The 27,939-nt window shown below is 36.4% G+C and overlaps 1 protein-coding gene across 1 annotated transcript; it reads right to left on the reverse strand.

Moving 5' to 3' along the window:
• LOC135215620 (glutamic acid-rich protein-like) lies at window positions 1-26,870 on the reverse strand. Its single transcript, XM_064250527.1, has 3 exons — window positions 26,622-26,870; window positions 6,830-6,984; window positions 1-1,482 (listed from the first exon to the last, which is right to left on the reverse strand). The coding sequence occupies exons 1-3, from the start codon at window positions 26,625-26,627 to the stop codon at window positions 960-962; spliced, it is 684 nt and encodes a 227-aa protein (XP_064106597.1). The 5' UTR covers window positions 26,628-26,870; the 3' UTR covers window positions 1-959.
• Between the last annotated feature and the right edge of the window lie 1,069 nt (window positions 26,871-27,939).

Here is a 27,939-nt window from a genome sequence, read left to right on the forward strand (position 1 = left end):
TATCGTTTCAATGAAGCTTTTATTCGCAGCACACTGTATCATTGATGTGTATAAAAATATAAATATCAGTAAAATATATTTCAGTATCTGAGCGAAGCATTTACACACATTAATGGGGAAGGACAATATTATTTGTACATTTATAAATAGAAAGCAACTTCCCTAAAGCGTATATCAGAAAATAGGTCATAGGTCACAAGAGGTAAGTCATCATTCGAGTCTGACAGAAATAATGTACATAATAGAAGTCTCTAATCCATTGGCACATTCCATTTGCTCAACATAAATTTAAGGGTGGGTTTTGTTGCGTTACATTCCTTTTGGGAAGAGTTGAGATGTTTGAAAGAAGCTAGTAAAAGAGGCACTATGCAGTGAAGTATATTGAAATCCAAAGAAACTGTCTTTTGGTAAACCCAATTTCAGCTTTCGTAGCAACAGAAAACACCCTCACGGACGACCTGCAAATTCATCATTTGATGACAAATGTTGAAATAAATAATCACAGTGTTGAGTAAAAGCTTCTTTCAGTAGAAGCACACTAAGGACATACTACATCAAAACATAAAAGCACCATAGTTGTGGGAAACATTAAGGAAAAGCAATGATAGATTGGCAGGTGACTACTTCAGCCTAATAGAATGTTGGAATGGATTAAGACATTCTTAATAATGTTAAGAAAACCTAAAACGAATCATAGATTAGAATTTATGAAGATGTACAAGAACGTGTTGTCCTAACTGCACACCAGAAGCATGGATTTCTCCTGTATACATTATTTTGCTCTTTCTTTTCATTCTTATAAATTAAATAAGGTGGAATACCCTTGAGCCAGTGGCGTTTTAACGCGACGAGACTCGGAACTGAGGATCATTTCAACAATGCTAGTTCATCAGTAAGTCGTTTGGATTCTGTCAAAATGAGTATGGGTTTTAGGAACCTGCTCATCAGAGATAAGCATATCACCGTGAGTATGGGTAAGGGTAAGGCCTTTGGATTTTACGGCCAAAACCACTTGGACGATAGATAACAGGTGTTGCTTCTTGTGAAGCCTCTTTCTCTTTCTCTTCTTCTTCCTCCTCCTCCTCCTCCTCCTCTTCTTCTTCCTCAGATCCCTCTTCTTCTGATCCCTCTGAATCTTCATCTGATTCTTCTGAGTCATCCTCGTCTGAGTCTTCTTCTTCGCTGGAATCAGAATCGTTGTAGCCTTCTTCTGAGGAATCTTCGTCTGATTCCTCCGACTCGGCGAGCTCGAGCGCCTTCTGGTAGGCGGCAAAGAATTCTTCCTTAGCCTTTTTCACTTCGTCTGTGTCTTCTGGTGGTACAGGAAGGGCGTTGCTTTCTACGCGGAAACCTTCGTCATCAGCGTTGTAGCGGAACTCAAATTCGTCGCCTTCAGGAGCAACAAAGGCGTACTCTCCTTTCACCTCTCCTGAGGCTGTTCGTTGTTCCGATCGTGAACTGGTCGGCAGGAGGTAAAAGAAACTGAAATGAAACGGTCATGGGGTTAGTTCTGGTCGGGATAATCAAAGTAATCGAATCAAGAATTACAGGTAAGCAGCAGATGCTACTTAAGGAAATCTGAAGGTTTGAATTTCGAAATATACATTTTGAACATTTTGTTATCTCCGGAAACTGGATGTTCTGGCGTTCAATCTGTTTATTGCTAGTGTTTATGTCTCTATATTTATCCATTTGTTGACTGATCTACTTTCATTTGTGGCTTGCTATACTCTCTCTCTCTCTCCCTCTCTCTCTCTCTCTCTCTCTCTCACTCTCTCTTTCTCTCGTATAGGCAATTTCCTCTAAGGAAGCTTGTTTTTCGAATCGATAATCTTTTGAACTTATTCAGTGACTGTTTACTCGTGTTGAATAATTACCATCAACATCATCATGGAACAAAGACTTCTAGTAATGGTGCATTCAGACAAACTCTCTTCGCATCTAACTTGGGAGACAAGCCTGATGCTAACGAGTGGTAAAGAAAACGGTGTCATGATGGAAATTGTTATCATCCGTTATCACTAACCGGGTAAATAGCTTACCCGTCACGTTTCTGCGTGTCATGTTCCAAGCTACTTTCCAGTGGGACTCGTTAGACATGATTTTCCATCCCCGCTTTTCTGTTAACCTCTGAAGTGACCAATTACCATAAAATTTAATATATATAGCCCGCCAGTCGGAGCATGCAAAGGTTATGAGTACTTCTTTCCCACGACTTGTGCAATCAAGGAATGCTGAAAAATATTAATGGCTTTTCCAGTTCGAAATAGGTTTTAATGTCGCAGAGATGGGAAGATAGAGGAAATAGATTTTAATTTCACAGAAATAGATAGAAAGAAACGAAAAATTTTCAACCATCAAAAGGATGAGGTAAAGAAAGTGAGGCGTCATCAATGAGAGAGAGAGAGAGAGAGAGAGAGAGAGAGAGAGAGAGAGAGAGAGCACGAATAACCATTAGGCATCCATTAAACGGGAGCGTTTAGCTGCAAAATGGTTGCGGGTACAGGGGCCTATAAAAGAAAATTGCTGCTACTGAAGGTGTTCGGAAAACGTGCTGTCAATGCGAGCAGATAATACAGTGAGAGCAATAATAGAACCTGATCTTGGATTCTCTTTTTGTTTTCCTTGATTATCGTACACTCATCTCTATTTCTGCTTCAATGTTTATTCTCTTCTTACTTTTGCTCTGTCTTTATGACGTTTCTTTTCCTTTTTTGCTCTCTCTCTCTCTCTCTCTCTCTCTCTCTCTCTCTCTCTCTCTCTCTCTCTCGCTACGTACTACGTACATTTCTTATTTTCAGTTAGGAAAACCAGAGTAAACAGAAACGAAACATCACAAAAAGCAAGAGACGAAGTACGACCTGAAAGTAGAAATTGCCAGTCACTGTTGAAGTAATGTTATGGGACATCCGAACAGAATAGTATTTGTACAAATAGGAAATGGCTTTCGCCGAATACTTTCCCCTCTTTGAAATTCTGTCGAAGAAATGATTACCTTAAGTATCTAAAAAAGCAAATTGGAGGAAGATGAGTTCTGGGCTCCAAGTCCTCTAATTAGAATCTTGTCACCTTTGCATAGACCGAAAGGCGTTTTTTTTTCTGCGTTGCGTCACACCTTCCGAATGTTCTAAATCATGCGGAGTCTTTTGTTGTTAAGGTCAAATGCAACTGTAACGGAAATAAGCTAAATGGATCACTGACTAGTTCCTGGGTACCGGTCAACCACACAACACACATCCTGAGGGGTAGGTAACCTTAGAGACCAAATTCCCCCACTCACTCCAAACATCCTTTGGATTCCACAGTGCCCTATAGGTCATACAAGGGCTGATTATCAGATGGTATATTGGTATTTGGGGCTCTGACGCATGATTAAACAGGCAAAAGTCTTACAGCGGAAAGAAGCTAAATTGCACGAGGGGAAAAGCTGCGAAGACTACTTTATGAATTTAAAACATATGAGGTATAATGAAGGTAAATAATCTGAACTGTTGGTCAGAAAAGAGATAATCAGATGAATTCTCCAGTGAAATACAACACGTGAACACAAAAACAAATGTCTTTGTGGATAAAATAGCAAGTGGTTGTGCTCTAATCTCTTCTACGACAGTATCATTAATTTTTTTCCATTCTGTCTCACTAAAACTCAGTTGTCATCCACGTTCAAAGACGAGTAACAAGACCTTGCTCCATCCTGCAGTGTTGAAAAAAGAAGAAAGTGGTCTTACATTTACTGTTTAGGAGTGTCAGTAGACATCGTCATCAGTTAGGGAAAGATACCATAGGAATATAGTTCCAGCCTTATTATCCGAAAATCTCTTCAAAACTGGTTTCTTAATTGATTGGCAGGCCTTTACATTTCTTGCTTCAGTTGCTATAAATGCCGTAACAAGAAGCTGAAGAAAAGGAAAGAGAGCGCCGAAAAAAACTGGTTTAGAAGCGAGTAAAAGGAAATGCTTGAGTCGAAGTAAAGACGATCCAGGCGTAACAAAAACTCCCATCATGGTGAAGGAAGCTTAACGTGTTACAAAATTTAATTATAAGAAGAGTTTGAGAGTTGAGAATGAAAGATGCTGGAGAAAAGATAATAGCCTAAAGGTCTTCATAACTGTGTGGTGTAGAAAAAAAAGAATTCCTTAATGAATAGAACCACCTTTCAGATATGGTAAACAGGAAAGAAAAGATAATTAACACAAAATTCCGCTGACATACTACAGTGCTATATTTCTGAGACACTTCATGAATATGTTAAACTGAGTTCATACGATTTGCCTACGAAGATATGACTTTTCCTTAATGTTCGTATATTGAAGTTGCTGCTGTTTCTTCAACTTACGTAAATTCATTATTGGATAGAACAATGCCTAATACTTTTGTATTCAGATTTTAACGATATTTCTATTTATTTTCATTACATGCGTTCATGTGCGTTGTATAATATGAGACAAAATACTCCTAATCTATTCATTCAGATATTAAGCGTACTCACGGCCTCAATTAAAAGTCTCACTTTAGAAAAATCTTTACTCCAATTTCATCTTAGCCTATAAAGTATTTCATATCAGTCTTGGGCAGCAGCTCTGGCGACTCCAGCAACATTTTTGCGGGAACTCAAGACCCATAAAGAAGAAAAAGGAAGGCCTGAAAAAAAGGCAGAGGAGGAGGAGGAGGAGGAGGAGGAGGAGGACGAGGTGGAGGAGAAAGCGCGTTATCATCATCCTCCTATTACTACTTCTGAGACCGAAAATCTGATTTTCCATTTTTTTCCTCCAGAACCAGTTTCGAGAGGAATAGGGATCATTCTCGCAACTGCGAAGAACAGATCTTAAGCAGCAACGGAAATCGCCGGCAATGAAAATGCAAGACGAAGGAAGTGCTCCAAGTTCTTTGCACTGTTTGCAATGACCGTCATCTTTAGCAGTGGATGATGCCGTCACTCTTCGCTTCTGGCGTTGGCAGTGGACACGATCCAGGGGGAGTGGAAGAAGAATAATCGTTTGTTCATATCGTCGTCTTCTTAGGTTTAACAAAGATAAATCGGTCACTGTGGGATTATTTTAAATGATTTATTTTAGTTCTGGGTAAGTTATATGTTAATCTAAAATATACATCTGAGAGAGAGAGAGAAGAGAGAGATAGAGAAATACATTCACCACTTTTTTTACTTATACCCATTTGTAGATATTACAAACAGTGCTTCTAATATATATATATATATATATATATATATATTATATATATATATATATATATCGAGCTACAAATGTCCTGTATTTAAATACTAATTCGCTCTACCTCGGAATTAATATACTTTCAAATATGTTAACCGAAGGGAAATTTTTTAGTCGATAAGAAATTCGTCGGCTCATGGGCACGAACCATCGAATCAATAAATTCAAGACTCACAGTGATGCCTTAGACCACACCGGCACCGCTCTTGCGGTAGCGATGTGGTCTAAGGCTTCACTGTGCGTCCTGAATTTGTTGGTTCGATGGTTTCGCGCCTGTGAACCGACGAATTTCTTCAGGACTAAAAAATTCCCTGTCGGTGAACATATATGAAAATATATTAATTTCGAGGTAGAGTGAATTAGATATTAAAGGACATTTGTAGCTCGAAGTATGTATATAAATCACGGTAATGTGGATATGACTCATATATATAAATTTATACACACACACACACACACTCCCACCTCACATATATATATATATATATATATATATATATATATATATATATATATATATATATATATATATATGCCCAAATACACACACACACACACACACACACACACACACATATATAATTATATATATATATATATATATATATATATATATATATATATATATATATATATATATGCCCAAATACACACACACACACACGCAAATATTTTATATGTGTGTAAATATATATAATATATATATATATATATATATATATATATATATATATATATATATATGCACGCACACTAGGTGACCAACCCGGAGCTACCCGGGAAAACTATGAATGACAGTCAATCATTTACTTTAAGAAAGGAAGTATCATGTGGTATGGTTTTCATTAACATGTTTATTTAAAGCTATGAATTATAGACAGAATTATTAATCAGAGGAAAGAAAAGTATTTTCAATGATAGTACACATACTTTACTCAACAAAAGTATTTAAAAATGATAAGAAAAAAATTTTCCAAGCATATGCACAATTCCAGTTGCGTTACACCATTGCAGACACCCAGTCTAGCTAGTCTGCACAGTCGATATGAAAGTCTATGAAACTACGTTCCGATACTCGTGATTCAGGTACATTCACACACACAGACATATATATGTATATATATATATATATATATATATATATATATATATATATATAATATATATATATATATATATCAAGGTATAAGCCCACGAAGGAAAATAAACAACGGAGTTTCTGCAAGATCTTTCGACGTTCAACTTCCTTTACTCTGCTGAGTAAAGGTCGTTGAACGTCGAAAGATCTTGCAGAAACTCTGTTGTTTACTTTTCCTTCGTGGCTTATACCTTTATTTATGGATTTATCATCTCCCAAACTTTCGTGATTCAGTTATACATACACACACACACACACACACATATATATATATATATATATATATATATATATATATATATATATATATATATATATATATACATATATGACAGCGAAAGACAGCGAGAGAGAAAGGCAGTGATAGTTATTTGGAAAAGGCCCCATAATCCCATTAATGAGTTATACAAGTTTGTGCCGCCGTAAAGAAAGAGAGAGTGAAGTGCACAACAAAACGTACCTGTAGACACCATCGGGGCCGAAGTTGTTGCCAAACTGGTATCCGTCGAAGGTAGAAAGAGTCTGTAGTGGTTCGACGTGGTCCAGTTCCACCTGTTGCATAGGATAAGCGAGTCCGAGGGCGCTGGACAGGATTAGAGTGATCAGCTGTGGTGCCTGTGGGAGGGGTAAGGACCGCCCGGAAGAGAGCGAGTTGATTATTTAGAATCGTCTCAAAATATGGCTTTTGAAGGTAGGAGTCCCAATGAAACTATGGAGTTGTATGATTAGAAATGAGAAGCTGTACTATAATCTAGGCTATATCTAATTTAATGTTAGTCTTTATATACTTACATATCCATATTTTTACTAAATACTCATATAATATAAATGAGTATCATATTAACCATTAGAATCTTTTACGGAAAATCGCTAAAACAGCATATCTTTCATGTAAAAAGAGCGCTAAAAATCTATTCATGGAATATAGAGCTAATAAAATAAGTCGCTATGTTCTACGCTTTTAATCATTTACCGTCTTTTATTATGATAACTTACAAAATAAATTTCGAAAATATCAGAGGTGCTGAGGAATGCAACTAGTCTAGCTTAACGAGCCACCCAGGTAACAGTTTAGTCAGTCATGAAATTTATACAGCTCCTTTTCACCTTCATGCACAGCATAAGTGGGCATTACACAGTTATAGCGGACTTGAATTATGTAACGTTAAATCGGATCCCATAAATGGTGTGAACAGAGGCTCATAGAATATATTAAAATTTCAAGCAATAGATTTAGAAAATCTCTACTCATGCCATATTGTGAACGACAAAGGCTGAGATTAGATAACATCAAATAGCTTTCGAACAAACATGAACTTGCATTTTTCGAGGGAACTGTTGACATACAAAACGCGGGAAAGCTTTTGGCGCGAGAGAGCGAGAGACAGCAACAGGAAGGAACAGGAGAGGAGAGATTTTTGTGGCCATGGCAGGTGACAGTAACTAACTGCATCGCGGGCAAAAACTGGACCGAGTTAATGGGATGCCTGGGAGAGGCAAAACGAAGGAGAAAGGGAGGGAGGGAGGGAGGGAGGGGCCTCCCGAGTTAGGGAAAGGGAGAGGCCAAAAGAATTGATCCCTGCAGGGTAAAGTGTAGGGGAAAGATTGGAAGGGTTAGGAACACCAACAGATTAGCAATGTAGACTGAATATTAATAAGAGATCGGGATATCTTGAGGCAAGAAATGGATGGGAACATGGGAGGGTAGGAGTATCTCGCTTTCAATTGCAGTGGACTAGCGATGGCTGAGGATTCAGCATTTTTAGGTGGCCATTGTCTGGACACGGAAATTCAAGACAGAAAATAAAGGGTCGATGTAACTGCCAGGAGTATGGGCACAGGTTTCTTGGAATAATAATTCTGCTATTGTAATGCTGGGTCTTGCTCAAGATCATGACGGTGCATGAATATATATTTGAAGTTGGAAATATTCTTGGCTTCCTACCAAAAGATGATGAAATCAACAGAAAGCGATCAAAGTATAATGAGCATAAATACGTAAATTTCGTTAGGTCTCTCTCTCTCTCTCTCTCTCTCTCTCTCTCTCTCTCTCTCTCTCTCTCTTTTATTAATAACTTTTTGAAGTTTCAGTTTAACATAACAAGTTTTCCATCTCAGCTCATTCTCTGGGGATCTTTCAATAAATGATCTTTTCCAGTATTAGTCACGTGTTATATTATATTCCGTTGTTAGTTTGGTAAGAGTTGAAACAACTTTCGCAAAGATAAATTTAGGAATTAACATCTGACATCAAAGATGAATCTTGAAAGGTTTAATGACGAAAGACAATATGAAAAGCCTAACAAATCCGTATTTATTGTTGTATCTAATCGCGGAATGGAACAACAAAGCTATTAATAAAGTCCGAATATATTCGAGAACTACTGAACAAATAGTCTAATAAGTTTCATTAAGGGTTTAAACTGGAATAGTTGCACATATGGAAAGACTTAGTTATGCAATAATGTTCCCATCAGAAAACGAGCGCGCATACACACACATACACGCGCGCGCACACAATGAACTATCCTAGAAATGTTTAATCGCGTTGTGCTTAAGAATGAATGGACAGCGATAAATGAAAGAAATCTGAAACATATTAGACTGCCTAAAATCTTTTGTCTCATCAAGAATTAACTTTGCTCATCCTCGCCGGGAGAGGATTAGCGAGGAAGAAATTATAATTACACTTGGGTTCCCTACCCTGTGCAGTCAATTAATTTGTTGCTACTACGGATAGGTGTGCGAGTCCGTGCTGTTAGGTAACTCATTTGTGCAACGTTGCAGCTGGAAACCCCTTGAGGCACTGGGTTCTAAGATGTAGCCTGTTTCGTGTAAAAGGAACTTATGGCGTACATAAAGGAATGAAGCCTCACCATTGCTAAATGCTACTTATTTATTTTGCTCCTGTAAATAGAAAATGTTTCTTTATCCTAGAGAATCTAGACTTTCAATTCCCCTATCCGATCTCTCACTCTCTCTCTCTCTCTCTCTAGTAAGAGTGAAAGGATATATATCATCTGGGCGTTTGCCGAATGTTAATAGAGAAAAGCTGCTTAAAAGGGGGCTAGTGAATGGTTAGAATGCAGCCAGGGTCATAAATCGAAGCAAGCTACACAGCATTTCTCTTGACCACCGGCAATCGAACAAGTGACGCTTCATGAAGGGAAAGCGACTTAATCCTCTTTGGAAACCGGGATAATATCTCGCGCCTCAGGCTACCAATGGCCCGTCAGATCTTTCATGTTGAAGAAGGGGGTTGCCTGAAGTGGTCAACAAAGGGCGAAATCGCTATCTAATTCTCGAGGGAACAAGCGAAGCGAGACGTAGTTTATATTTCGTGAAATGAAATTTGCCGTCGGTTCTTGCTGAAGTCGGTAAAAATCCAAGGGGCTTGAACACTTATCGGATGCTACCATTATAATATATCAAGCCCTTTAGAAAAATATAGCAACACTATATGTATATGTATATATATATATATATATATATATATATATATATGTGTGTTGTGTGTGTGTGTGTGTGTGTACACACACACACACACACACACACATATATATACATATATATATATATATATATAATATATATATATATATATATTATATATATATATATAATATATATATATATATATATATACATGCTTTTTATCATTGTTGAAGATAAAAAGCATCCTCGGGTGATGTCATGTCAAATTGCAGAGACTCACGCAATGGTATGCAAATGATCCAACTGCTGACATTTCATCACAAAAGGGAGCCACGTAGAGTTTCGTAAAAATAACCGTTTTCTTCCTCTCCTTCAACAATGCGTTTGTTCAACGCAGCTCCATTTGCGTTTGTGTTACTGTTGCCTTCTAACCCCGTACGCGCTTCAACGAGTTTAAGGTAAGCAACTATTTCCTTTGCTTTCTGCTACTATCAGTTTCATGAAGCAAAACTGCCCCCAGGTCGTAAGGTCTCATGCAGTTTAATTTATTGATTTAGACAATTCCTTAATATTTTCCATCATAGATTTATGGAAGAAACTGTTAAAAATTATCTTTGTTCTTTGTTGAATGGTTATTGCATGGAAATCTAAACATTTTTCATCTCATTGTTGGGGGTGAAATGCAGTAGCTGGTAAATGTAGCAAATGGATTTTTCTCTTCTGCTAGTGGTCATTATGAGTGTGACGATGCTTCCTTCATACAAATTAGTAAACGATTCTGAAATACCTAGAAGAGAAGACCGCAAAACATGTCAAAAGTATGAGCGTTCAAAGAAGCACGTTCCCTTTTCTTGAGCATTTCAACCACGCCTTTGAGGCCTCCCGGGAGCTAACCCTGGTGACACCGAGGCTGTCACGGGATGGCAGCCGATCATTGGAACTCCTTCTTTGCAACCAACTCTAACCACCTGCTCCTCTTCTACCTGCAAGATCTTAACGAGAACTGAATGAGGAAAAACAATATTTGGTACCTCAACCTTTCAATAACGCATAGCAGGATATTCCATTGTAAGTACTTGAAAACGCTCTCTCTCTCTCTCTCTCTCTCTCTCTCTCTCTCTCTCTCTCTCTCTCTCTCTCTCTCTCTCTCTCTCTCTCTCTCTCTCTCTCTCTTAATATGTTTTATAAGAAAATTCTATTATCACAAAAGATTTCACCGGCCCTCATGATAATAATTAAAATGTTTCTCATCTCTTGAATCGAATTTATTTTCATCTGTTCTTATGAAAGAAATAATCAAAAGAAACGCTGACATCAAAATCCTGTGTTTTCTATTCGCAAACACCAACATCACTGGAGATTTTTGGTCTTCAACTCCCATGAAAAGAAAAACAGTTAAATATCTCTGAAAAAAAAAATTATTCGGAATTCTTTTATATCCTTTTACTGTGATAGTAGTGCTAAAAATAACATCCATTTACCCTCTAATTTTCCGCTCTATTCTCAGCTGCATGGCAATATGTAGTAGTATCGCCCTTTTCTCCTGTTAAAGGAATGTTCCAGTGGACTTTGCCTTTTCACGGACTTAGTCACGTTTCTGCCCTTTCGTACTCAGCCTTGACATGTGACCCAATCTGACCCGGTCTGTTTTCACTTTATTTTACGCTCCCCAGAAACTCAGCAAACGTAGGGACGTTATCGGTGGGCAGGGCTATTCAATGCGTGCGTCATAGCACGTGACCAGTTACGAAAGCAGAGAGAGAGAGAGAGAGAGAGAGAGAGAGAGAGAGAGAGAGAGAGAGAGAGAGAGAGAGAGATTTAGTCGTCGTGACATGATCCCATTTTTTCTTGTTTGTGTTAGTTCATGCACTGAATTTTAAAGAACACAAAAGTGTACTGAAATTTGCAAAATGGCTCTATCTCACTTTAGGGTAAGCGTGCAAGCGTGTTAGCTACCCCCATTTATACACTACTTGTGAGATAGGAAGTTGTTCGTCTAAAGGAAAATAAGGGCCATTACAGTATAAGAAGGACTAATCAGATCTTGGGGAATTGTGTCAAGAATAATTTACATCACCTATTCCTAGCTAAATACAATTCTGTTGTTAAATGTCATCCATTTAAATCTGAATTTGCCTGAGTATATGAATGACTATAAAAGAAATTATCCCTGCATGTCAAGTTTTCGACAGGAAATAATAGTTCGAAACTGTATCTTTGCTTAAAGGCTATTTCATGGAAACCTATACGGTTTCTTTTTTCTTATTTTTTTTTTTTTTGTCAGAGATCAGTATTAATATGACGTTCTTATAGGTGAAGTGTTCGCTTATCATTGTAACGAAAATTTATGACAAATTAGGTACGTATGAAATCAATATACAATAAGTAAATGCCGGGGAAAACAAAAAGAAATCAGAAAACAAAAATGTTAGTTACGTCGTAAGAGCTCCCACGTCATGCAAAGGAGAGTAGGCTGTTGGGCTGAAAGAATGGTTGAGTATCACTATCTGTCTATCTCTCTATCTATCTACCTTTCATGGTTTAGAACCTCTGTAACTCTTCGTTGAACAGAGATAAATTACAAAAACTTATATCACGTGAAGGGGAATAAAATCAAATATCTGTATAGGGAAAAATGAAATACAAAAAGTGATATAACCTGAAGGAAATAAAATAGAACAAAAGGAAGTGAACAGAGAGAGAGAGAGAGAGAGGATGTCTCCAAGTTTTGAGGTAACGACAGATGGAAGTGAGACCCCATGAAGAAAGTCGATATGGAGTAATGGCCGCGTCTTTTACGTAGATATCCATCTCCTTTCGTCTGTTTCGTTGATGTGGAATCGCGAAGTCTTGCACGTTCCGTTGCATAATTCAGGAATTGCAGGGAAATGCAGAATTTAGCGTGCTGGCTTTTGATTTTAACTGGAAGGCTGAGTGCACGGTACAAATAGGAATTTCATCTAAACGAAAAAAAGCGAGATTTTCACAAATATTCAAGAGAGAAAGAGTGAGGGAGGTGAGAGGGAAATGTGCAAGAGAGAGAGAGAGAGAGAGAGAGAGAGAGAGAGAGAGAGAGAGAGAGAGAGAGAGAGAGAAGTGGTAATTAAATCAGTTCCATGGTTCCTCCTTAAAATTTAGAAAACTAGAAATGAGCACAACGGGCTCCGAATGAGAAGGGTTGCTCAGCCCGATGTGAATCAGAGGAGAAACGTGAACAAAGAGTTTTTTTAAATGTTAAATGTTATAAGAGAGTCTTAGCGCGCATGAAGACACAAACACTCACACAACAAACACACACACACTCGTACACACCTGAGGAAGGTGTAAGCGTTACACCGGATGTTCCATATCTCAAAGCACATATATAGTAAAGGACTTGATAGATGCAAATTCATGATTCCACTTTGGTACATTAAACAAGAATTAAGTGGCTCCGGAAAATTACGGTGAAGGTGGTATTCCAGAGTCTTGAGGTGGAGAAGAAGGAACGATCAAAGCTGTTGATTCCCGAGGTTGCAACCTTTGAGCAAAATTTATAGCCGAGTGAATTAGATTGTCTTCAAAATGTCATTTACCGTTTCACTCTTTTTATATAGTGCAACGAAAAGTGTAACAATACTGACCATCGAACAAGTTATAGCACTCCAAGGAAGTAAAATATCTGTCCGTGCACGGAGGCCTATCTTTCAATGAAGCATTATTTTATATCTTTAAGAAAAATAATTATCATAAACTAACTGAAGAAACATGACGATGAAGAAAAAGAAACGGAAAAGAACCCATGGATATCTACCATCAATAATGACGTTTGATGGATAATGCATGAAAAAAAAATCGGTTGATCACAAACGATAGAATCGTGACGTGACCTCAAGTCAGGTACAGATAGCAGATAACAATCACTTAATACTGCAATACTGATGTGGCGACATCACATTTGGAATACGTAGAGTAAGAGAAAGTGAAATAACGATTGCATAAAGCCAAACTTGAATAAGGCGTTAATCACCCAAGAAAATATCATAATAATTACTCATATAAATGTAATTCAGTTGATATTTTACATTTATATATATATATATATATATATATATATATATATATATATATGTGTGTGTGTGTGTGTGTGTGTGTAGTGTATGTATATGTATAATATATACGTACCCAACACACATGCATATATATATATATATGCATGTGTGTTGGGTACATATATATCATACATATACATACACTACACACGCATGTATAGATATACATACATACAGAGAGAGAGAGAGAGAGAGAGAGAGAGAGAGAGAGAGAGAGAGAGAGAGAGCAAAATTATGGACAAACCTGATGGGCTAACTACTTTTATATAGCTATTTCTTGTTCGAGGCCGGTAATTTGGTTGGAACTTCAGTTATCAATTAAAATGAATGAATATTCATGCGAAAGAATCTTTGATGATAACTGCTTTGCAATAAGAGCTCCCTTTGCCAGAATGTAATGCCCGTTAAGAAAAAAACAAAAAACAAAAACAAAAAACAATAAAAACAAAACAAATGAAATCAAGATAATAAGCGATGAATACTTACACAGCAAAATAGCTACACAAGAAAACCTGAAGATTGGGGGTATAGGACCTTGAAGTAGATGACCAACCACTGTTACGGGGAAAGGGACTAACAATGCCTAATTCTGACCGCAAGAAGTTGAGCGTTATTTAAATAAAATACATATAACGAAAATAAAAACGTATTAACGGAGGTAATATCAAGCACTGTCGAGTATTTAGATTTGTTAATAAGTACGGTATTCTTCATTATAAACGAATCATGGAGCGGGAGATGCAGGATTGGTTTGCTGGAACTGATTCTCACACCTCACACTCAGGTAACTTCTCGTTATTCATGCTACGATATCTTTTAGGGTTAGCAGCAACCTCAATTTGCATATAGTCAGGGAGTAAGGCTGGATTGGGTGCGGCGTTTGTAGTGGTGAATAATAGCAACAATTGCAGACTTTATTATCTAGACCTACAATCAACTATCTGAAGCTGCTCTGTTGCCGATCAGGCATGCAGTCGCTTCCATCTTGATAAATAGGAGTCCTGCAGTTAACCAAACCAATGGCAGTTATGGAAACGATCTAAATAATGGATGTAGTTAGATAAATCAAGAGCGTCAAAACTGGTTCCTCTGTATATGATGAGTTGGGAGTAAGTACTTTAAAAGTTATTTTTGTAAGGGCTTCGAGATTAATAATAATAATAATAATAATAATAATAATAATAATAATAATAATAATGAATAATGAATAATAACATTTTTCATTTCAGCTCAGAAACACGGAGTGTACAAAGTAGAGACAAAGTAAAGACAATACAATGCATGGATCCTCAATCTTAAAGAGGACTTTGGGGGGTGGGGGTGGTTTGGCGGGGGCGGGTCCGTGGCACTTGATGGAGATTGGCCTGTAAGTGTGGCTGTTACCTCTTACACAACTCATTGCAATACGTGCCATATTGCATGACTTCAGCTCGGCTGTATAAATGCTATCTATGCGACAATAACGACAAAATATGGTTAATTTGTCGAGGAACTTCGTATAAGTCTCAGAAGAATGGTAGAAACCGCTGCGCAAATCGTCACCGTCCAACTGTTTAGGTTATTAGCCTCTTTCTAATATCCTAAAACGAAAAACACGTTAAGTGAGATGTTTCTTAAGGTGAGGGTACATCAAGTAGAAGTACTTCATTGGAACCTCAGTTCCAATCTTTGGCTAATTAGAGAAAAAAAAATATAAAAAATGAGAGTTCACCTACATTCACAACAAATGAGGCAAAGTTTTTTCTGATACTATTTTAATCTCCAATTACCATTTTTCCTCCCGAAAAATCTATAGATAATGTATATATATACATACATACATCACATACATATATATATATATATATATATATATATATATATATATATATATTATTGAGTTAATTTCAAAGAAAGAACAGATGATGGGAAATAAAGAAAGAAGGGTTCTGTTATTAGATATATATATATATATATATATATATATATATATATATATATATATATATATATATATATATATATATGTGTGTGTGTGTGTGCGCGTGTGTGTGTGTGTGTGTGTATGTATTATCGACATATCTATGTTTCTCCGGTATGTCTACAGTAACCCAAAGAGAGAGAGAGAGAGAGAGAGAGAGAGAAGAGAGAGAGAGAGAGAGAGACTATTTTGGAAGCAGCTAATGGTTGTTACAAAACCGTGCGGCTCTTGTGGTCTCGGGTCTCCAAAAGGCAGGAATTATCTCTTCCTTAATAGCACCTGTGACGACCGCTGCAGTTATTTCCCAGTGAATAATGAATACATTTGTTGTGAATAACGCAGAGCTTCAGTCACAGCGCATGGTCTTGGAAATTCATGACAGCCGTCAAAATTTTAATTTGAAAATGAAGAAAGCAACGATTGTAATTAATTAACCCACACTCATTAGCTAATAATCTTAGTATATATTCGCTATCGACAAAAAAAATAAACGATTAGTTTGCCGTCAGGACGGAAATATATAAAGGATATATATTTATATGTTTATTGCACACACACATATAAAAGAAAATGTGAATGTTGAATTAATTAGAATTCGTGTGTAGCGTTAGAGAGGTTAGAAAAGTGTAGTGCACAAGGAAAAATGAATTATAACAGGAGAAATCTACTGAACCGTGAATAATAAATTCTGGTATTTTATATTGTTATGAATAATATCGGTAATTTCTATCATCTATTATATGTCGATGAGATATTCTTCATTTGGGGATTTTGCTTCCTTCTAGCTCGCTCTCTCTCTCTCTCTTTCCTAGACAGATAAGCCGAGCTGGTAAACAAAACAATATAATTATTGCTTCCACCTGTTTCGAAGGTCGACGAAAATTGGTAACTCTGTTCCTCTGAATACATCCCTCCCAGCGTAGATCCAAGGGTGTTTAACTTTTAGAAAGTGAATTTAGTATTTTATTATCTTGCTAGTGGGAGATTTGACGACTTTCAAGTTATTTGCTATCGATTCATACACACATATACACTCACAAACACAAACATACGTATATATATATATATATATATATATATATATATATATATATATATATATATATATAAAGGTTTTTTGCCACGAAGGAAAAAATGAAAAAACGATATATAAAAGATGTGTTTGTATGCCCAAATTATGCAAAAGAGCTAATTTAACAGAAGCAGCTAACGAGTCTTTCTTTAAAATGAAGTACCACTCACGTAATCAGCATTTTTAAACTCACTGAAAGTTCGTTGTCCAATGAGCCCAGTTATCAGAACACGCCGTTACCAGATAACTAAAATAATTAGCGTGGTGTGAAATAGCGCTTCGAGTGAGTCCTCCAGGCTGCACGCAAAGTAATCAGTAGCAAAATATATTTGGCCTCAAGGAAAGGTCACTTGCGAGCTAAGAGCGTTCATTGTTTACTCTACAGTACTGTGAAGCAACAGTCGTCTCTACGCTGCTTTTGATGAGCGTTCCGGTCATCGATATCGGACAACCTCAAATGAGTATTACTGGAAAGGCAGTTGGTGACGTTATTGTTGTTGAATAAAGTACTGAAGATGATAGAGTTATTAGGCATCCACAGAGAACAGCGTGAATGCATGCATCTCATTTCTCTCTCTCTCTCTCTAAAACACACACACACACACACACACACACACACACACACACACACACACATATATATATATATATATATATATATATATATATATATATATATATATATATATATATATATATATATATATTCAGTTGTATTCCACATAGGAAAATGAAAAAAGGTATATCTCAGAAAATGCCCAACAGTTTCGTCCTCCAATGGACCTTTTCTTGGAGCGTTAATAAACGCTCCAAGAAAAGGTCCATTGGAGGACGAAACTGTTGGGCATTTTCTGAGATATACCTTTTTTCATTTTCCTATGTGGAATACAACTGAATTACTATATCTTCGTGCCTAAGAAGATTACCTAGTACTATATATATATATATATATATATATATATATATATATATATATATATATGTGTGTGTGTGTGTGTGTGTATGTATATATACATACGTATATTTGTGTGTGTGTGTGTGTGTAGATGTAGTTGCAAGGGGCCCCATTCACTCTCAGCTCCGGCCTTAAGATTTTTCGAAAAGTGGGCGGAGCGTTGAACGTCGGTGCGTGAATGTGGTTGCTTTTTAGTCGTTACACACTGTGGCACAGATAAATCGTGCGACTTGTTTAAAATGAAATATAAATGGCCAACTCACTGTAAGATGCCGTTGTTCTAAGGTTGAAATACATATCCCTACGTGAAAATGGAGGTTGCTTCGACGCAGACCTGTATTTAGCATTTCAGCAATAGTGTCGTCTGCGATACGTGACTTCAGACAATTTCTTACTTATGGCAGAGGTATGGGTTGATAGTAGTTTTGGACTGCCTGGATTGCTTTACAGAGGTCACACCCATGCTTATGGAATGTGAGATTCAAGTGTTATTCCGACAGAAATCGGGAAAATTTCGCTTACGATATATTAGTACACAAGCTAAAGGATAGATAACCAGAAGCTACACGGGCAACTGTCAACAAGAAAATAAACAAACAACATTAACAGTGCAATTCGGGATGATATTCCCGAGCATCTGAGGAGATATTATCGACACACTCAACTTGAGGTACTCATAAGATCTCCCCGTCGCTAAATACCATATTGTGGTGGTTAGTCTATCGGCAGAAGACATAGATTGCCTCATAAAGGTGTCTAATTTTGTTTTTATATATAAGGTGTTATCAATGTCAGCAGTTCCCCAAATTTATCCTCGCCATCCTCAAAGCGGAAACTCATTTCTTTTAAGATACCAGTCTTCTACCCAAGCACGGTTCTTCATTTTGGCGCAAACTATAGCAAAAATTGCCATAGTTTTCAGTTCGCTGCTGGAGAGACCTCGGTCTTCGCTCTAACACGTCCAAGAAGCAAGTGAGTATTGACCAATGACACTTATGAGTCGGACAGACTACAGAGACCGGGCCGTAAAGTCAGTGGCCGTCTCATTTCTTTCGACGCTTCTCCCCTTTCGACATGTCTGGAGACAAGTTTGAGCGTGAATGACCCCCCCCTCCCCCCTAACAGTAATGGGATAAGAGAATGGGTCATAAATGGAGTGAGAAGCAGTTCTGGTATGGGACAGGGAAGAAAAACTGTAGTTAGCAAGCGTAGCTGTGGGAGCAATTTTGAGGTCATGAGGTAAATGGGAACCAGGAAGATGGAGCAGCGAATGTTAGTAAAAACCAGGGATTCCTAACAGCTGATATCCATACCCCGTGGGGGTATGAGAGCCACCTGCGGGGGTTAGGGGATTTGATTTTAATGTGTTCAGTGTATATATGGGTTCATTTTAAACAAATACATATGTAAAACTACAAATGCTTTCAATTTTCCTGTACGTTCTATTCCTAGCTATTTATATCTACAGTATGTATTATACTACCAAGTATATCAAGTTATATTGTCAACAAATAGGACTTAATGGAACTATATTTGTCAATTCTGTGGGGGTCTGGAGTCATGAAAAGACTAAGAGCCCCTGCTATAAACGATGGGAAGGAAGGAGAGGATTCCTATGAGTGCCTGGGAGTAAAGATTTCGGATGAAAGTAGGATGAGAAGAAGAAGCGAGTCACAGAGTAAGCAGTAGGGCATCTACAAAAATAATGGGAAGGTGGGGAGTTTACGGAGGAGTTTTTGAAACAACTCTCCTGTATGGAAGTGAAGTGTAAACGCTGGAAGCGAAAAAAAGAACCTTTCTGAAGTTATGTGGGTATTGCTGTTTTGCAAAGTGATTGCATAATTACGCATAGTACACAAGAACACGTTTGTTTTGCGTGACTTTGACAATGATATGTGCGTGTGAAGTATAAGAGGTAATAAAATACCGAAGAGGTGACCACCTCGGTAATTAAGAGACTCCACTGTTCGTTGACATTCATGGCATTTCGCTTGCTTATGCATGCGCATGCGTATACAAGGTTTGCTGGAAATGCTATGTTGGTTGCTTTACTCCTACTTCAAAAAACGAAGGCAAAAAAAAAAAAAAAATTCTAGATTCATGAGAGGTGAAAAATGTTGTAGTGCAAATTCTAAACGTATTCAGGTCGTTAACAGAGGTTTAATGATGACGCTGATATTTTGTGCAACATCTCTACTGTGACCTCAGTTAGGTAATGCCTGGTGCTTAATGTAAAGATTGAAGATTGGTGAGTGTCTTCGGCAGGTTTTATTACTTTATTATGGAACATTCTTTGTCACTACATCCATTTCAAATCTCACTTGATTTTTACCCGAAATTTTACTCACGTTTAAATAATGTCATATTCTTTACTCCGATCTCTTAGTTCATAGATCAAAGTATTTCCATTTCATAAAGTAGCCTCAGTAAAAGAGATGAAAACAGAGAGATTTAAGCAAACTTTTATCATCTTGTAGACATCACATAAAAATTCTGTTTAATTACCGAGTCCTTTACAATTGCTTGTGCAATCATTCTCCGGTAAGTAGATTACTCGTAATTATTTCTTTGTTTATGTCTGCTTATAAAAGAATAACAAAATTGATTTCCTTCAGATACAATATAGCCAAATATCAGGAAAATAATGAAAAAAGTTTAAAATGAATCGAAACTAAGAAAAAAAATTTTGAATGATGAGTAATATTGTCTTTGCAGGTTCTAGAACGGTCACGGTAACCAGTACAAACTGATGTATGTATTTTCGGCACTTCTTATAATAACGTTTTTTTTTCTTGAATTTTGGGGGTACGAAGGAAATAGTGTATTCATTTTGTGTTCCTCTGTATATTTTCTTAGTAGACGTGGAAAGGCGGCTCAAACAAAAAGGAGTAAGAAGCCAATTTATCGGTATAGTTAATTTCTATTTACCACTTAAATCACGATGTCGTCATCAGTTTCGGAGGCAGCTGAATATAAGAGTAATTTTGTCATGACTACATTAGACATGACTACATTAGACATGACAAATAGAGCGAAGATAAAACTAAAATATGAACTAATATTTGTCAGTCAATCAAGAACAGTAGTTTTAATTTGCTCCGAATTACTCTATGTAGCTATACAAGAATTTCGTTTCGGTTGTTCCCTTAGAGTTCTATTTGCTGTAAAATTGTTCATATTCCCGGATGTTGAAATGGAAAATAGATCGTGAGAGATTCATATCCTTTGCAACACGATACGAAAATTTAATTCAGTCTAGATTTTCAACCGTTACAAATATCTGCCTGTCTATTTCTGTGAGTACACAGATTCACAAAGGCATTCCAACACATGAAAAATGTAAATAGTATGAAATTCTCAATTAAAAAAAACTAGAATCCAGTTTGCCCACGGGAGGTGCTAGAGAGTTGGAAAGAGGTAACTAATGAGTGTCATATAGCAGCCATTAATGGAAAAGATGGAATTATATATATGCGTTATTACGACACACATATACATTAGCATATACATAGCATACACACACACACAAGAACACACACAGCAACACAGCACACATCACACGCCATATAGATAATAATAGTATTATATTTATATATATGAGATATACATATACATATACATACATACACACACACATATATATATATATATATATATATATATATATATATATATATATATATATATATATATATATATTTATGCACACAAACGTATACATATCAAGCACCTTCTAGTGAGAGAGAGGAGAGAGAGAGAGAGAGAGAGAGAGAGAGAGAGAGAGAGAGAGAGAGAGAGAGAACGAAGAAGCTAGAACAAAAGACAGGCAAATCAAAGGAGGCCTATTATTTTGCAAACATTTTCGGCAACCAAGAACGCCCAAAGTGGGTGGTTTCCCGCTCTATAATGAGAACGCCCATGGCCTTCCGGTGTGCCCGACCTTATTTCGGATGACGCAAGCAAACATTGCCCAAGATAAATATGTCTCAAGTCACGATCATCGGAAGGTACTGTACTCTGAAGGATCTGTCTCCGTGTATATAATACACATCGCCTGATGTTACAGTTCATACCTACTTACCAAAACAAAATGATGTGTAAAATCCTTAGCTATAAGATTTTCTTACGTGTACGTATGCAGATACACAAACACACAAAAAAAACATAATTATATATCATACAACAGAATATAATAAGATAATATATTATATTTATTATATATATATATAAATATTTAAATATATACATACACACACACACACACACACACACCACCATATTATATATATATAATATATATATATATATATATATTATATATATATACTATATATATATATACAGATTTAATAAAATTAAACTTAGGTTGCATTAAACACAGTTATGCGTCATAAAAACTCCTACATAAACAGACACACCCATTCCCATGCACATGCCCACACCTGATGTGCCTCTGCGTCACAGCAAGAAAAAACAAGCAAAACCCACAATTTGTATTGTCAGAAAGTTTTCTCCTAAAAAAACAGGCTGACTTATCGAAATGGATTGTAATTTCTTGATTTTCTATATTTTTGTCTTAACGAACGGAATCTATTAAAAATTATATGATTTTTTTTCGTTACTTTAATTTATCAAACATAATAGTGTTTTTACAGGAAAATTAGTTAACAATACAGTGACACAAATGCAAACACAAACACACTGATTAGAAATGACACAAAATAATGAAACCGGTGTTGAAAGACTAAAAGAAATAAAGCACCTGAAAGTAATAACTTAAAACAAACAGCGAAGATTCTGGAGAAGTGGGGACGAAGAGTTCTGGTTTTAGAAAGGCAAAGAAATAGAAATCAACAGAGATAACAGGAAAGTGAAAGTAATTGCATAAGAGTAATGGAATAAGAGCGGAAACCCCAAGACTAAAGATCAACAAACTGAAAGCTAATGTCAAAAACAGATAATATTAATCATTCATTTCTTCTGTATCAATCGTTTGCAAGCTAATTTAACGAATATTAATTGTATATGAATGATTAAGAAATTAAAAAGAATAGAGAAAGACATCGCTGAGTCTAAGAACACCCTAAGTGCAATCTTCCCCATTCTGGACACGAGGCAGGAAATTCTCCACCAGAAAAGAAAAAACTGCCGAAGCTACTTTTTGCTACGATCTACGAAAGCATCTGGGGAGAATGGAAGCAGGAACTTCCAGCGAGATCCTCATTTGACCTTTTCCTGGAAACTTACGAATCACCTTCGCTGGTTTGTTTACTTGTGGAAAATAATAGAAAATATATGTGAAGATATTTCTATGTTTTCACACACTCACATATACATTCATATATAATATAATATTATTATATATTATATTATACATATATATATATATATATATATATATATATACATATATATATATATATATATATATATATATATATATATAATATATATATATATATATGTATATACGTGTGGCTCTCTCTTTATATAATTTTTTCTTGTAACTCAAGGAAAAGTGAAATATGCTACTGGTATTACTTTCACACCTGGAGCCTTGCTTCCTGAAGGGAAATAATAGATACTGTTATCACCATTAATAATGGTATTAGATGTAGTGGTAGCAGTTGTATCCTCATTATTATTGCTACGATTTTCTAAAAATCCCACAACACTCGATGACACGAATTTAGAACTTTTTCTTTTTCTCTCCTTTTAAGTTTTTCATTATTATTATTATTATTATTATTATTATTATTATTATTATTATTATTATTATTTTATTATTATTATTATTATTATTTATTGGAAGGTGACCCTCTTTCAACAAGTCCTTATTGAAAGACATTGCTGCATCAGATGCATTCAACTTGTAAATATGTTTTCGCTATTTTTCTAATAATAGCTTTCTCTCTGCAACTTTTCTAGTAGCAGACAGAAAGCTATTATTAGAAAAATAAAGAAAACTATTTACAAGTTGAATTCAGCTGATGCGGCAATGTCTTTCAATAAGACTCATTATTATTATTATTATCATTATCATTATTATTATATTTTTATTATTATGAATTTTACTTTCAATTCTTATGCCTCTATCTTTGTTTATAGATGAACAAAAGTACGCGTCTCGCGATTTAAACCCCACGGCCATTTATTGAAAAAAAGAAAATGGAAATATTTTCATTCATATTTCCTAATCGCGGAAACTATTCTCTCTCTCTCTCTCTCTCTCTCTCTCTCTCTCTCTCTCTCTCTCTCTCTCTCTCTCTCTCAGACAGTATAGAAATAATACCTCTCATATCCAACGAAATGCAAAGCGAAGCTGAAATTGATTATGGAAGTTTACAGTGGTAGACAAAAAGAGAATTCCTAATGAATAGCTCTTGTATGAGAACTGAATAAGAATGGCCATTGACATCATTTACCTCTGGAATACTAACCGATTATATAACATTAACTTTCTATTTCTTTGTGGCCTCGCGTGACCTTGAAACCAATATTCATGGATAGCGTCCTAATTGGTAAATTCACTCTATACTTTAAAGGATTTTTTTTTTCAGATAGTTTAATCCATACGAACAGTTGATATATATATTTGTCACCACATTAGAAATAAATGATTTTCATATTCGTTGGTCAAGAATTTTGTTTAGTATTATAAGTTTTCTGACAATGTTTTAATTATGGAAACAGCTGACACAACAACAATGGTAGTATTAAAAATGTAGTTGATGGTGGCACTAAAAATGTTCATGTCGGTCAAAAGGCAAAAAATTTATTTTCTGTAGCATGTTGGTTACCTGATCAGATTCGACAAATAAATTCTTCGATACAATTTTGTGTGGCTCAGATGATCTGCCACACAAATATCACTTCACCTAGCAAGCAGTGTCTTACAAAACCAGGAGGATGAACTATCTGCCATCTTTAGTTCATTTCTTTGAAAACCGAGAGATAAGAATAGTGACATTATACTGAATTTCTAGCGAAGATCATGACTTGTATCCATTTACATTTCCGTTTCTGTTCTTTTATACATTTATATATATATATATATATATATATATATATATATATATATATATATATATGTATATATATACATACACACACACACACGCACACACACACACACACATATATATAATATATATATATATATATATATACATACATACATACATACATACATACATACTATATATATATATATATATATATATATATATATATATATATATATAAATATATATATATACGTATATATATATATATATATATATATATATATATATATATATATATATATATATAAGTGGTGTTTTTACGCTCTGCTGAGCTTTGCTTCGTTTATATCAAGGAAGCGGTTACAGACTTTGGTCTTACTCCACCCAAGCAGAGTATTTCTTCTCTTTCTCTCTAGCAGTCTTACTCCCTCCAGCCCACCCTTTCTCTCTCTCTCTCTCTCTCTCTCTCTCTCTCTCTCTCTCTCTCTCTCTGCTTTAAGGGGAAGAAACCCTGATTTCTTACGGCTGAGGATTTTGGGTATTTTCTTTTCTCACGATAATATATTTTTCTGCTAAATCTCTCTCTCACTCTCTCCCTCTCTCTCTCTCTCTCTCTCTCTCTCTCTCTCTTAGTATTAATTTTCAATTTGAGCTTCCTCCTTCCAGTTCCCTATTTAATTTATTTTTAATGTTTATGCATTCTACAACGAGAAACTTGAGACGTTGTCGCGTTTGATCAATGTTAAGAACTCGACAGCAGATGATAACAATGACTATGATTTTGATGGGAATGACAATTTTCTATTGAGGTGAGATAAAAGTGATTATTTTTTTCTCTATCGAAACTCAGTCGTTATGAAAAATGCTCGAACAAGAGACGTAACCTTTCTTTCCAGTCCTTTGGGTAAATAGCTGATTTTGACTGTTACCAGCGAGTGGAAATCCCCATCATTTCAAAGTTGATTATGAACTTTTACAGAGTGAATATATCATCTATCAGAAAACTGGTTCTCATTTCTATATCATTGCAGCAAAAAAAATGAGAATAACCTTAAGCATTTTAATTTCTTTCGTAAGCTAAGCAAAGATTTTGTTAAAGTGGGTTTTCTTCAATGACAAGTGAACCAGTTATACTGGAGTGTTGCTTGGGGCAGAGCGCCAGAACAACTCGTTCTAAGAACTGTCAAGCTTCTGAATGTCACTGAAAGGTGGCGTCTCTTAAGATACCAGCAAACAGAAACGAACTGTAATCGTAATCGACTGAAAAACAACAGTAATAATGATAATAAAAATAGCATTATAAATGGCAGTAGTCATAGAAGTAAAAATAAACGTATTTCGATTTATTTTCATGCATGTTTTTAATAGAATCACATCCCATCACCGTATTAAAATTGCACATTAATGTAAATTTTCAATGAGATCTGTAAAACAATATCATTGACTGGAATGCCATCACCTCCACCACCTGAAACTGAGTTCTGAAACACGTTTCAAACACGTTTCTGATCCGGCACTTTTGTTATCTGCATTCGTTAAGAATATTAGTTCCTCTAACCTTCAAGGCATTTCTCGAACAAACAAACACATTTCTTCGCACTATCACACACTCGGCCATATCCGTTGTAGCTGGAAATCATGAATTAGTGGCATATTTATAAACAGATCTGGCTCTGATTCCCTCGTGCAGAAGTAGTATTGGTAGATCATCATGAGGATTCAAATGGTTTACCTTCATGGCGATAGGATCCAGCAGTCCAAGGAGGAGGAATATGGAATTAATGGAATAAGGAGGAGGCGTTTTAGGGCAGTTGGCGCGCGTAGGTGAGTGCTAGGATCGGCGGAGGATAGGGGGTGGAGGTAGGGGTGGGTGGTGCCTTTGGCTGGTACGGAGGGGCGTTCGTAAGAGAAGAGGAAGGTCGTAAGAAAGGGAAGGAAAGCCTCTCTCGGCTTCGGAAACGTCGGGAATGCCACTCGGTCGACGACTGAAGAGCTGGGAGTGGCCAACCTAGCTCTTATACCTTTCTTTGACCACGCCCGGCCTGGTGTCCTCCTGCCCCGGCCGTGTGGGGTGGTACTTGACGTGCGTGAGTGCGTGTGTAGTGTGACCCTATGCCACGCTGTGCCACGTCGCCCCCCTCCCCCCCCCCCTCCCCCACCCCCACTGCCTTCCCATCTTTTCCACACTCTCCCTCCTCTCTTAACCGCAATGACATCTGAGATCGTAGCAAGGGCGGGGAAGGTTACTATTGCTATAGTATTCAGGTTTCGGAGGCGGAGGAGAGGGAGGAGGAAGTAATGGATAGCGCAAAGCCGAAATCGCAAATGCTGTCAATTCTCTCATCGAATAATTAATTACTGTCTCAGGAAAGCCATTGGGTGTAGGTATGACGCTTGAGAGAATTATTGACTAACGAAGTGCCAGTTGCGTCATAACAGGGTGGGGTCTCAGTTTGCTCTGGAAAAAGGGGGAACACAAGGGAAGTTGTAGAAGATCAATTAGTTTGTAGACTACCGAAGTAAATAAAACACTACAAAACGAAAAAATAAAAAAATTAATGTACTGATATATTTCATAAAGATCTGAATCATGAATCGCCCCCTAAAACTAGACTGACAAGCTTGCCTTGGTAATGATTGTTTAAACAGCAAACAATGACCTTGAAAGGAAGGAAAGCTGATGTGAAAATAATAAGCATGAAAAGGATGAATGAAACTGAAATGGCGGTTGATGATTAAAAGAGGTTTTAAAGAAGTTAAATAATATTCAGAAAACAATCATGAAAAAGAATTAGAGCCTCTAAAACACCAAAAGAACTGCTGAGCAAATAATTCACCCGATACAGAAATGACGAATAGTTTAAAAATGACTTATTAGTGAAACGGATGATAGACTAAAATAGGCACACCCGAGAATGAATATGTGAATCAGAACCCTTTAAGAATGAATAAACTGATGTTTGATAGCGATGCAGGCTAAAAAGAATATTCTTAATCATTTAGCGTTTCATCACACAATCTATTTTTAATGAATAACAATTGTTGCGAAT

This window comes from Macrobrachium nipponense, chromosome 5 (assembly GCF_015104395.2).
Source record: "Macrobrachium nipponense isolate FS-2020 chromosome 5, ASM1510439v2, whole genome shotgun sequence".
Lineage (NCBI taxonomy): Eukaryota > Metazoa > Arthropoda > Malacostraca > Decapoda > Palaemonidae > Macrobrachium > Macrobrachium nipponense.